This window comes from Gopherus evgoodei, chromosome 3, assembly GCF_007399415.2.
Source record: "Gopherus evgoodei ecotype Sinaloan lineage chromosome 3, rGopEvg1_v1.p, whole genome shotgun sequence".
In the NCBI taxonomy this organism is placed as follows: domain Eukaryota; kingdom Metazoa; phylum Chordata; order Testudines; family Testudinidae; genus Gopherus; species Gopherus evgoodei.
This window is the reverse complement of record NC_044324.1, coordinates 140,004,965-140,017,808: the sequence shown is the minus strand read 5'-3', so window position 1 is coordinate 140,017,808 and position 12,844 is coordinate 140,004,965. Positions and strand designations below refer to the sequence as shown.

The 12,844-nt window shown below is 42.4% G+C and overlaps 1 protein-coding gene across 5 annotated transcripts in view; it reads left to right on the top strand.

Moving 5' to 3' along the window:
- The window catches only part of WDR27 (WD repeat domain 27), a 220,288-nt gene that overhangs the window by 38,138 nt on the left and 169,306 nt on the right, over window positions 1-12,844 (top strand). For all 5 annotated transcript variants that reach the window (XM_030556801.1, XM_030556800.1, XM_030556799.1 and 2 more), the window contains 3 exons: window positions 348-415; window positions 4,828-4,961; window positions 10,895-10,977. In XM_030556801.1, coding sequence (XP_030412661.1) covers window positions 348-415; window positions 4,828-4,961; window positions 10,895-10,977 — 285 coding nt within the window. The remainder of the gene's footprint in view (window positions 1-347; window positions 416-4,827; window positions 4,962-10,894; window positions 10,978-12,844) is intronic.

Below are 12,844 nucleotides of genomic sequence, written 5' to 3'. Positions count from 1 at the left end.
TACAAAAATGGTTGCATAAGGCTGAAAGCCAGGGCTCCTTATCAATATGTGGTTATAATTCACATGCTGTCCCTTTTCCTAGTTGTGCTGATCAGTTGCACTAGCACACTGTTATGTAATTATTAGTAATGAATTTATATCTAATTTTATAATTTATTTATGATTATTAGACATAAGGGCTTTGTTCATGTTGCTCTTCTACTGATGTAAACTGGGAGTATCTTTACTGAAGACAATGGAGTTACACTGGTGTAAAATTAGTACAGAAGTGATTTGCACCCAATATTTTCTGATTTAATTTCCTGTTACAAAAGAGACAATACAATTTTACAATTTTTCTGGTAAAGATTACAGTGGCCTCACCATTCAATTTGCTGGATCATGCGCATTAATGAGGAAGGCAGTTAATGGGAAGGTAAGCACACAATTACTATGTTTGTTTAACAAGTTATTAAGTATTCAGTAACGTTCAGGTGGACAGTGCAAATACTGTTCAATTAGTTTTAAACTTCTCTGCTTTATTTTCTAAAGTTTTGATATCAAAATGTTGAAAGCATGCTGAATAAATTTTTGTTTTCCTTGCTGCGAATTGTCTAGTACTTTTTACTGAAGGTAGTTGATGATTCTACTGTATAGTCAATGAGTAACTTTAAAATCCCCACCATATATATACTATTATAGATTTGTCTAGTTTTTGGTATGAACCTCAGACAGTTATGAGGTTTGTGCCAAATGAGGCAGGTGCTCTGGTGGGGAAGAAGATATAAGCAGTCTTCCTCTCTCTTTCCTAATCAGGGCCAGCCCACAACATTTTGGCACCTGAGGCAGAGAGCTCAAATGATTCCCTCATACCCCCTCCTTTGAGCCAAAACTTTGAAAAGTCTCAGTTCTGCCTTCTTCCTATTCTACTCCTCTCATGGTACTGCTCTGCTACCTACCCCAATAAAGGAGAACTAACAACTTAAAATGCCTTGTTCAAAAATGTTAAGTAACACTTAACTTTCAAACATCTGAACAGCAAATGTAACGTTTCTTGTCTGCATAGTAAACACTGGCATTTTTGTCTGTTTGAATAATCAAAGTGGTGCTTTATATGCTGCCTTGTTTGCAAATATTTGAACTGCTTTCTGAAGGTCCACAGTCTGGGCCAGCTCATGCTCTGTTGAGATGGTTGCAAGGCTGACCAGCCTATCCTGTGTCATTGTGGAGTGTAGATGTGTTTTTATTAACTTCAGCTTGGAGAAGCTGTTTCTCCACTGGCAACTGTTACAGGAAGTGTTAGAAGTATGCGCAGAGCAACAAAAGCATTTGGAAAGAGGGGGATCATCTTATTTGTGCACATATATTCCAGAACAGCCTCTGGAGTTGATCCTGTTGAAATGTAACTTGAAAGGGCTTTCAGTTCATCACCTAAATCTCTCACATCAATATTGCGCATGTCATCATGTGCCAACACTGTCTCTAGTGCCTTGCATTGCTGGTGTAGGTCTTTTTCAGGTATAGTGAGGAGTTTTGGAATATCATACAACATCCCAAATATACTGCTGTGTTCATTGAGCTGTATGAAACATTCTTCAACTGACTGTATTGCACAATCTAGCACCTGGTTAAAGAATTCAACTTTGAATTGTTGTTTGGGGTCTCTTATGGGATTATCCTGTGCCTCATAATGAAAATGTCATCTTTGGTGACTCTCTTGTATTCTTGCATGGGTGGGAAAATAGCTTCAGTGTGAAGTTCCTCTGCCAACTTCTATGCACTCTGCAAAACGTTTTAAAATCCCTCATCTGACTGGTAAGACTGTAGGTATGACTTTGCTTTGTCCAGTTGTTCCATTGCTCCAGATATATCAAGGTCAACACCTTGGAGTCTCTTGCTTACAACATTTATTTCAAACAGTATGTCATGCCACAACACTAAGCCACACAGAAATTTTAAGTTATGTATGTTTCTGGTGATTCCATTTCCCTCTGCCACTTTTCTCCCACAAACAGTTCCTGTCATAGCATTATCCTTTATAATGGCAACTATGGCATCATCTGTCTTCCCAATTTGGTGTTTGATAGGCTTTATCACCTCCACTCGACTTTCCCATCATGTGCACTCAGTGGTTTCGGTGTCAGAGAGGATGTTCCCAGATGTTGCTTCAAAATTTGCCGTTGATGAGCTGTTGCAGAGTAAAATACATAGATGCTTTGAATTACATTAAAAAATTCAGCAGCTTCACTAGAAGCTGATGCTGCATCACTGACCACCAAGTTCAATGAATGAGAACTGCATGGGACAAAAAAAACTCAAGGGTTTAACTCTGGGATCTGTGTCTGCACTCTTCTGTTCTTTCCTCTCATGTTGGCACCATTATCGTATCCCTGACCTCTCATGTCAGCTGTCACAATTCCTGTATCTTCCAGCTTTTTAAGAAGCACAGTTGTCATACCAGCTCCTGTAGTATCATCAATGTCAATAAATTCTAGAAAATACTCTCTGACAATCACCATTGCAGGGACATTTTCACTAGGTTCTGTTGTTGTTACAAAATGCACCATTAAGGTCATTTGTTTCATCTGGCTGATGTCAGGTGTGCAGTCCAGAATAACAGTAATATCTTGCTAACTTCAGATCTGCCACAATCGTCTGTTTGACTTTTGTTGCCTGTAACTGTGTGATCTCATTTTGGATTGTTTTTTCCAAAGTAGTGGTGTGTGTGCATTTCTTGGGTGGTGACTCTTCTTAGATACTTCTGGAGTACAGCATCAAATTCAGCCATCAGCTCCACAGTTTTAAGGAAGTTTCCATTGTTTGGCACATACAGCTGATCTGAAGTGCCATGCAGTGCTGGGTTTTGGGTAGCAAGCATTCTTACAATGGCAATGAGCCTTTTCAGAACATTTTGCCAATATAGAGACTCTGATGCAATCTTCTTTTGATGCTGATCATCTATGGTGGCCTTTACCCTTAGTCTCATCTCAAGCTCTTTCCACCTATGGAATGCTCTCTGGTGATTTGCTGTCTTCTCATGGCATGCCAGATTTCTAGCCAGATTTTTCCAGTCCTTTGTTCCTGGAGAACCTAATGTGGCTGGAATGTTAGACTGGAACAGTTTGCAACAAAAACAGTATGCGGCATTCTGGATTTTTGAGTACATAAGCCATGGCCTCTTCACTTTGTCACCATTAGGGATTTCATGCCAGTAATGTGTTTGGATGGAAACGTCTATTTTCATTGTCTTTGGGGAACACGAAGTTTTTCACTTGCTGTGGCCTATGCAGTACAAGGAAGTCCATCAGGTTACTGTTCAAGCGAGTCCACAGTCCTGGATCATCTAGACTTAAGGAACTAAATTCAGCAGCAGCTGTTTCTTGCACCTCCACCATGCTCTTCTCTGATCTACACTTTTCTTCAGGAATGTGCATGGTTACGTCCATTTGAGATGGAGATATGGATGCTGCAGTAGCTGCCAGGTCACCTGCAATCTGACTAACTGGAAGATCAGGCATCTCCTCACCACTCAGATCCTCACTGAGGCTGGAAGGCTCCCCGTGAACATCTGTGTCTGTGTATCTCAGGAGAACTCCTTGCTGCTTAGATAGAAAAGCTTCCTTTGCTTGCTTTCTTTTTCTGAATGCTTCCCCAGAAGGGTGTGTTCTTCTTTCACTTATGACTGCTGTTCTGTGCCAGCTATAGTGGCTCTCAACACTCAGTTAAAGGGGACAAATAAGCAGACTGGTAGCAAGGCCTGAGTGAGGGAAGAGATCAGTGTTTTTAAGGGCCTAGCTGGCTCCTACTACTTCAGCTGACTGCCTGTTCTCCTCAAGTGGGTTCAGGGAAGCAGCAGGAAACAGGAAGATCCCTGAGAAGCTGGTGTTAATCAGTCCAAGCTCCTGGGGGTGCTATAGAGGTACATAAGAGGCTCCTCCTCCTCTCTCTCCCTGCAGCTCCTGCTGCTTTCTGTTATTGCCTCTCACCTTTTCTCCTGCCTGCCTGTTATGTCTCTTGTGCCCTCCTTCCTCCAGCACAGCACTCCACCATCTCTGTGCATCTAGAGCAGAGAGAATACATATGCACCAGCAGCAGACACAATTGTCTCCACTCTGGGTCCTAGTGGCGCCGCCCCCCCCAATCTGACACCTGAGGTGGCCACCTCAGTTCGCCTCATGGTACGGCCAGCCCTGTTCCCAAGCAAGCTGCAGGGCAGGATCCCTCTTAATCCTTTTGAGAGAGCTCTGAAAGTTATTTGATAAGGTGGCAGCTTGTGCACCACATCAAAAAAGCATGCCCTGTTACTTAGGGCATGTGAGTTTTTCCTGCTGGTATGGCCTATTTGCTGCAGTGCTTGTTACCCACAGGACTGTGAGCTGAGCGAAGGGCCTTATTCCTGCTTAAAAACAAGAGCGGTTTTTGTTTTAAAGATGACTTCTGCTCACTCATCCCTTCAGCCCAGGATCTTGATATAAATTGACTTCCTTGAAGACCCTTGGAATTTCCTCCTAGATACTTCCTTTTCATGCTACTTTTGTGGTATCAGGATTGTAAGGGGGTTAGAGTTCACACTTCACCCCAGGTATGCAGGCCAGTTTGTGAAGCAATTAAGTTCCTTAACCAGTTTGAACATATGTTTAGGAAGACAATGCTGCCCTCCTGAATACTGTTTAACCCTTTGTTAAATGGATTAGATCCACCCGAATAAAATCAGTTACTGGTTTATGAGCAGTTTTCGGAATGGCATTGAATAATCCCCCACTTTCTGCTATCATCAATAATGTTTATCTAGAATTATAGCTTAATTTGAAGTGAGGGGAATGTTATGTCATGGTCATGTCTCTGCAGGTTTTCTGCTTGCTTACTTCGATGTTTGAAAATACGATTGCTTTGCTGGAAATTAACCTTGCTGCTTTGATGAGATCTCAGCAGAGTGATTTTCTCTTATGTGGAAAGGAAAAGAGGCTTTCAGTTATCGCAAGGTATGGGATGGTTTCAAATATTTGGTGGTTCTAGTAGTGTCCCGATAGGTGCTCCACTTCAGATGTGTTTATAGTCCACGAACCTTTGATCAGAGTTTTTTGTTGTAGAGCCCGTTTGGCCCATGCATGCACCCTACACATCTTCCTGCTACATAGGGCTGTGCAGTCAAACTGCCCTGAGTTCCTTCTCTGCTGCCTCGTCCTGAGACAGATTGGCAGTGTGCCTTTCTGTTCAAAACTACAAACTAATTACCGTTCCTACTTACTTATACCTAGTGAGCTAACTAGCTTGTATTTTGAAGGGTTAGTCTCAATTCCTTCCCCCTTCTCCTGAGGAGAAGGGGAGAAACCTTCTCAGATCACTGTTCTGAAGTATGTCAGGCTCTCTAGGCTTCAAACGGTGCCTCTCTTTCCAGAAAGCTCTCCTGGTCAGTGCATCCACTGCTTGGAGGAGTCGTATGTCCCTCAAAATTGCTCTGTTTGCTCTGCTTTCTTAGCTCTGCCTATAAAGAATTCAGAGATGAGACTCTGACTCTTAATGTTGGAACATTCTCTCCATTCAGTATCAGATCCAGGCCAAGACCTTCCCCTGGCCATCAGTTATAAGATTGGGGTACTCCACCCATTTTTGTGCCCTTCCTGGTGTCCTCTCCCCCCATCCCCTGTTGCTCATCAGGGACCTTTCTCACGAGTCATTCCTAAGTCAGGAAGTTGACTCCCTTCTGCGTATAGGAGTGATAGAAAAGTTCCAGTTGAGCACAGAGGGGAGGAGGCTTCTAATCCAACTGTTTCCTGGTCCTGAAAAAAACGGGGGATGGAGACCTGTTTTAAATTTAAGACTCCTAAATAACTTTTTGAAATCTCAAAAATTCAAGGTGGTGACTCTCTTAATGATAATTGCATCATTGTAACTGGGGTATTGGTTGTCAGCCCTTGATGTTCAGGACACCTATTTTCATCTCACAATTCATTCATCTCGCAAGCAATTCCTTTGCTTATTGATGATCAAGATCACTATCAGTATTGAGTGCTCTCATTTGGTCTCTCTTCTGCCCCCAGGGTGTTCTGGAAGATGTTAGCAGGGGTTGCAGCTTACCTCGAACAACTGGGGATAACTATATGTCTGTGTTTAGATGACTGGGTATTCAAGGCTCAATCTTCAGTGAGGTTCTTTCTGCATTAAGGATGGCAAGGTCCCTGTTCTGTGAGCTAGGGTTGCAGATCAACATCAAGAAATCTATTTTGACCCTGGTGCAATGGGTAAAGTTTATAGGGGCCTCCTTAGATGCAATATCAGTCAGGGCTTACCTGCCCACTGTCAGGTTCCTGATGTTAACAGCTTTAATCTCAACGATTCAAATCAGCCCACAGACATCAATAAGAAATTTGCTTCAACTGCTCAGACACATGGCAGCATGTACCTTTGTGACACTTGGTGCCAGGCTACACCTTCAATGTTTCCAGAGCTGGCTCAGGACTGTTTATACTCCAAACACAGTCTGAGCAAGCTGGTGTTGGTACCTTGTCAAGTTTGTGATTCTCTCAGTTGTTAGAAAGACCCAAACAAGGTCTGTGTGGGAGTTTCAGGACTACAGGTGAGAGTTGGACTCTCAGATACTCAATCAAATCTTTGACTTGAGGAGTTCCAGATATAGATCATTGCCAGCAAGAAGTGCAAATGACTTTGCTTGACGGGAAGGGTGCTTAGACCATCTCTCACTGGTAGATGCCTTTCTTGTTCTGTGGACAAGAGGCTGTCTCTGATGCCTCTGCCTCTGAGGGTGGTAAACAAAATCAAGCATGACAAGGCCAAGATCATATTAATAGTTCTGACATGGCCAGACAGACCTAATTCACCTAACTGTTTGTCAGGCAACGGCTCCTCTGTCCATTCCTCCTCTTCTCTTTCATGAAGCAAGTCGGCTGTTTCATCCTAACCTGAGGATCCTTCATCTCAAAGCTTGGCTTCTCAATGGTTCATGGGAATAGAGACTTCATGTTCTGAGGAGGTACAACAGGTATTATTGAACCGTAGAAGAGATTCCATGAGATATACTTAACTTCACAAGTTGAAGAGGTTCAGCATTGGTGTGTTCAGAGACATTTTCCATCCGCTCACTCATCCTTCTCGATATTTTGGACTACCTTCCAGAGTTTAAAAAGACAAAATTATGTACAAGTTCTATCAGGGTACACATAACAATTATAACAGCTTCTCTTTCTTCAGTTGAAGGATTTCAGTTTTCGCTCATCCCACAACTGTGAGGTTTCTCAGAGGATTGCAGAACCTTTTCACTCAAGTTAAGGAACCCACTCTAATCTGGGATTTGAATCTGTACTTAAATGCCTTATGAATCTTCCTTTTTGATTCAGTGGCTACCTCTTCACTCATTAATTCTTCTACGAAGATGGCCGCATTGCATCTGGCTGAAGGGTTGGAGAAATAGAGGCTCCAATGGCGGGCCCTCTGTTTATAGTATTTTTCAAGAACAAAGTTTCCTTATGTCTTCATCTTAAATTTTAATCAAGGTGTCATATGAGCTTCATATTAATCAACTCGTACATCTTCCCATCTTTTTCCCAAAACCTTATCAGTCCAGGGAGGATGCTTCATTATAAACGTTGGATGTTAGAAAGGCATTAACCATTTTTCTGGGCGGAATCAGGTAATTTAGGAATTCACTCAGACAGTTTGTGTCCATTGCAGTTAGGTCTGAAGGTTCAGCAGTTTTCACCCAGAGTCTCTTGACTGGGAGACTTCTGATTGTGCTGTATCATGTTACAGATCATCTGACATTCAGCCTCCTTCTAGGGATTTGGTCCATTCCATGAGATCTCTCTCTAACTCTATGGCCTTGCTCAAATGTATTCCTATTCTGGACATTTGCAAGGCTCCAACTTGAACTTCAGTTTATACCCACTATGTACCTTTTCCAGACCTTATTCAGTAGTCCAGTCTTCAAGATCGGATGCTGCCTTTGGAAATGCAGTCTTATCTGTGGATGTGGCTCTGAAGCCCCATCCTCAACCTGAGGCTACTGCTCAGTAGTCACCTGAAGTGAAGCCCCCTGAAGAAGGAGAGGTTACTCACCCTGTGCAGTAACTGGAGTTCTTTGAGATGTGTGTCCTCATGGGTGTTCAGCTACCTGCCCTCCCTCCCCTTTTGCTTCAGCAATTCCATTGAGGACTTTGCGGTTGAGAAGGAACTGAGGGCATTTTGACTGTACAGCCCTTTATAGCTTCAGTCTGGGGCACAAGGATGTGTAGGGCAAATGTGTGGGCCGAACAGGTGGTACTACCAAATATCTCAGCTCAAAGGTGCATGAGGTGTAAGCATTGAGTGTCTGGAAGAACTCCAGTTACTGCACAGGGTGAGTAACCTCTCATTTTTTCTCAGTGTACAGAACTATGGATTTGTATTCTAAATCTGAAACACACATTAGAGGTTCTATTTTTCCATGATCACATCTTATTAATTTACTCATTTGCCTATCACTGTAAAATACTGTAGTTTAGCTAATATAGTGGGTGAAATCCTGAAGTCCTTGGCAGACCTTCTGCTGGCTTCAGTAGGGCCAGCATTTCACCCATACTGTCTTTTTGGACTCTTCAGTTAGCATTCAAATAAATAGCAATGAATTGGGTTTTTTAAAAAAAATTCTTAGAGAAGGGGCGGGCAAACTTTTTGGCCTGAGAGCTGCATTGGGTTTCGTAAGTTGTATGGAGGGCTGGTTAGGGGAAGGGGTCCTGGCCCAGCCCCTGCTTCCTATCTGCCCCCCTCCCTGGGACTCCTGCCCCATCCAACACCCCCTGTTACCTAATGGCCCCTCTGGGACCCCTGCCCCATCCACACCCCCTGCTCCCTGTCCCCTGACTGCCCCCAGACCTCCTCCACATCATCCAACCCGTCCTCTCATTCCTGATTCTCCCCCCCCCCAGATTCCTCCCCATCCAACCACCCCTTCTCCCTGACTGCCCCTGGAACCCCTGCCCCTGACTGCCCCCTGCTTCCCCATCCAACCCCCCCTCCTTCCTGACTGCCCCCTGGGACCCCTGCCCCCATTCAACTCCCTGTTCCCCCCCACCAACTACCATCCATACCCCTGCCCCTTGACCACCCCTGAACTCCCCTGCCCTCTATCCAACCCCCTTGATCCCTGCCCCCTTACCGCGCTGCCTGGAGCATAGGTGGCTGGCGGCACTACAGCTGCGCTGCTCAGCTGAAGCCGGGATGGGCCACGCCGCTGCCGCCACACAGCACATAGCACTGGGTCAGGCTGGGCTCTGCAGCTGCGCTGCCCCTTGAGCTCACAGCCCCGCCACTCAGAGCATTGTGCTGGCGGTGGAGCGAGCAAGCTCAGAATGCAGGAGAGGGTGACAGTGGGGGAGGAGCTGGGGGTGAGCCTCCTGGGTCAGGAGCTTGGGTACCAGGCAGGGCAGTCTGCAGGCCATAGTTTGCCCACCCCCATCTTAGAGTAATGTTTTGGGAGTTCTAATCTTAGGCCAGGTTTGGCTGTGCCTGTGTGGTCCTTGTAACACCATACGTTTGGGGTAGACTTAGTCAACTGTGCATTCTTTAAATTTGCACTTTGCAAAACACTAATTGGTATTTCTCTATCTCTATCTGATAGCCAAAAATATAACTTATAGTATTATATTCTAATATGAAGATTGTATTGTGACAGGTCGGATCACAGAAAACTCCTTGGGAACTGACAACTGATGTGCTGGGATTACCTCTGAGACCACTTTCCCTGGCAGATTGGGACTTCAGTGCCCTGCCTGGTTTGAGCCAGAGACACTAGCCTGCTACAAACACAGACCCAGGTCTGAACAACTTCCCCCAAAAGCTACAGGCTTAACTGAAAACAGTTTAAGAAGTGTTCCTGTCTCCAGCACTCAGATGCCCAGCTCCCAATGGTGTTCAAACCCCAAATAAATCTGTTTTACCCTGTATTAAGCTTATACAGGATAAACTCATAAATTGTTCACCCTCTATAACACTGTTAGAGAGAGACGCACAGCTGTTTGACCCCTCCCCCCGGTATTAATACATACTCTGGGTTAATTAATAAGTTAAAACGTGATTTTATTAAATACAAAAAGTAGGATGAGTGGTTCCAAGTAATAACAGACAGAACAAAGTGAATTACCAAGCAAAATAAAATAAAACACACAAGTCTACGCCTAATACAGTAAGAAGATGAATACAGATAAAATCTCATGCTCAGAGATGTACCAATAAGCCTCTTTTACAAACTAGCCTCCTTCTAGTCTGGGTCCAGCAATCACTCTCACCCTGGTAGTTACTGTCCTTTGTTCCAGTTTCTTTCAGGTATCCTTTGGGGTGGAGAGGCTGTCTCTTGAGCCAGCTGAAGACAAAATGGTGGGGTCTCCCAAGGGCTTAAATAGACTTTCTCTTGTTGGTGAAGATCCCTCCTCTCTCCTATGCAGAATCCAGCTCCAAGATGGAGTTTTGGAGTCACATGGGCAAGTCACATGTCCATGCATGACTCAGTTCCTTACAAGTGGCAGCCATTGCTTACATGCTACCTTGAACATCCCCAGGTAGACTTCTTATGTTGATTGGAATCTTCCAAGGTTCCCTTGTCTGTTAAGTGCTTCTTGATTGGGCACTTAACTTGCAAATTCCTTTCTTAAGAAGCTGACCAAATGCCTTACTAAGGCTACTTAAAATCAAACAAGCACATGGCCAATATTCATAACTTCAAATACAAAAATGATACATGCATACAAATAGGATGAATGTATTCAGTAGATCGTAACCTTTGCAGAGAGATGTTACATGGCATATGTAGCATAAACCATAGTCCAGTTATGTCATATATACATTCGTAAGCATATTTCCATAAAGCATTATGGGGTGCAACGTCACATGTATCTAATGCAATTTTGTTGATTTTTATCTTTAGTTGCTCTCTGTGGCCAAATTCTCCATTGTGTACTGAGTCTTTCAAGAAGGAAAGCTGCAAACCTACCAATAAAAAAAAACTTGGTAAGTGTAAACCAATCTTAAGGTGAACAGTCAACATACAGATTCTTCATAATATTACCTCATATAGCTAACTAGTGCTATATCTAGTCAATATATTATTTTCGTTGTCAACTTGTAAGTTGCATTATATTTTCAATTCTATGCTTTATTTAGTGCTACTTTTCTTCCTTAAAATGTACCTGTATAAGTGGTGTTCTTTAAAAAAAAAAAATTAAACTTTTGAGAACTTTTTGTAGGGAATGTGGAACCTTTGATTATGTGTCATTGCATTCACACCGAGGAGTTAGATAAAAAACATGAAATATTGTTGCTGGCAGATTGCAACATAACACTATTTTATTTCTTGGAATGATAACTTGCAAGATCGCAAGAAGAGAGGCAAAGCAGGCTGGTTCCTAAACTAGAGGAGCACAACTCACCTCACCTACTCTAGCTGTCTGCTTGCAAAATTGACTGCTTTTGGGTCTAGTTTTGTACCTCTTCCTAGAGAGTGCTCTAGTCTGCAAGTAGGATGAGGGCCCCACCTTGAAATTTGAAGTGAGAGTCTACAATTTAAGAGTTTTCAGTGCACCACACCTTTTCAGTGTGCACATGTGATTCAAGTTAGTTAGTTTGCTCTTTTTCCAAGGAGATTTACTGTAATTTTCAGTATTGTCTTCTTTAAATTTGTATGTATTTATGGTCAATTTTCCGGTCCTCCTCTTGAATGAGTTGTCTTTTTGACAACATTTTTAGTGAAAACAAACCCCATGCAAACGCAGAGCTTACTTGATTGTAAAGATTTCAATGGGTCTACTTCCAATACCCATAGTAGCACATGTACCATACGAATGTTGGGGCTGTTAGACTCCCCACTTTGTTGCAGGATGCCTCTCATTCCTCAAAGCTCTGTCTGAAGTGGGAATCCTAGCAGCTCCTAGAGCTCCAGCTTGGGGAACCAAAGGCTAGCAGACTTTCTGCTGTGGAGCAGCTAAGTGAAATTAACATTCTTGTCATTTTCATGGCTGCTATTCAGTGAATGGCAGTCATAAAATTGACAATAATGTCAGTTTCACATTTTGTTCAGGAACACTAAAGTGTTTATGAAATGAAGTTTTTGAGAATCTCTGGTTCAATGGGAAATTTTGCTTGCATTCCAAATCAGAATGAAAGCATATTAATAAATACTGAAATACCCAAGTTTCGGCTGGCTTTAGTCACATATGCACTTTAAAGGGTTAAATTTGGCTCACTATCTTTTTTTGAGTTGACAACATGTACAAAATATTTAACTTCACATTATAAAAATAGTTTTAAGTATTTCAAAATGGTTTTCTGTAAGTCTGCCATCAGTTGTACCCCTATATTTGGTTACACCCATATAATAATCTTGACTTGGATGAGCTCCATACATTTTACTGAGAGCAGAATTTGGTGCTTTATGCAAATTTTAAACTGTAATATAGTAGCTAGTTAGTAGCTGCTTGATAGTGATTTAATTTCCATGCCTTGACTTCTGTGATTGTTCAGAAATATGTTGGTAAAAGTTTCTCTTTTGGGAAAAAAAAATTCACATGGGAAATGAACATACACAACCACAAAAATATCACCTTCTTTTCTTATAGAAGCACACAAGAGACAACTGTAATGAAATGGACAACTAAAAAGGAAATGATATTTATGCACTGTACTGTTCAAATGTCTTTAAAATTGAGTCAGTTCTGCAAAGAAATATTAATAGAAATTATCAATTTTAAAATAATGTAATCATATTACTATTTATAATTACCTTTTAGACTAACTTCATGAGGACTCAGACCACATAAAATATCCCATACTGTAGTATTAATTTATGATCATATAGTAAAGCTTCCATTATTGGGACTCT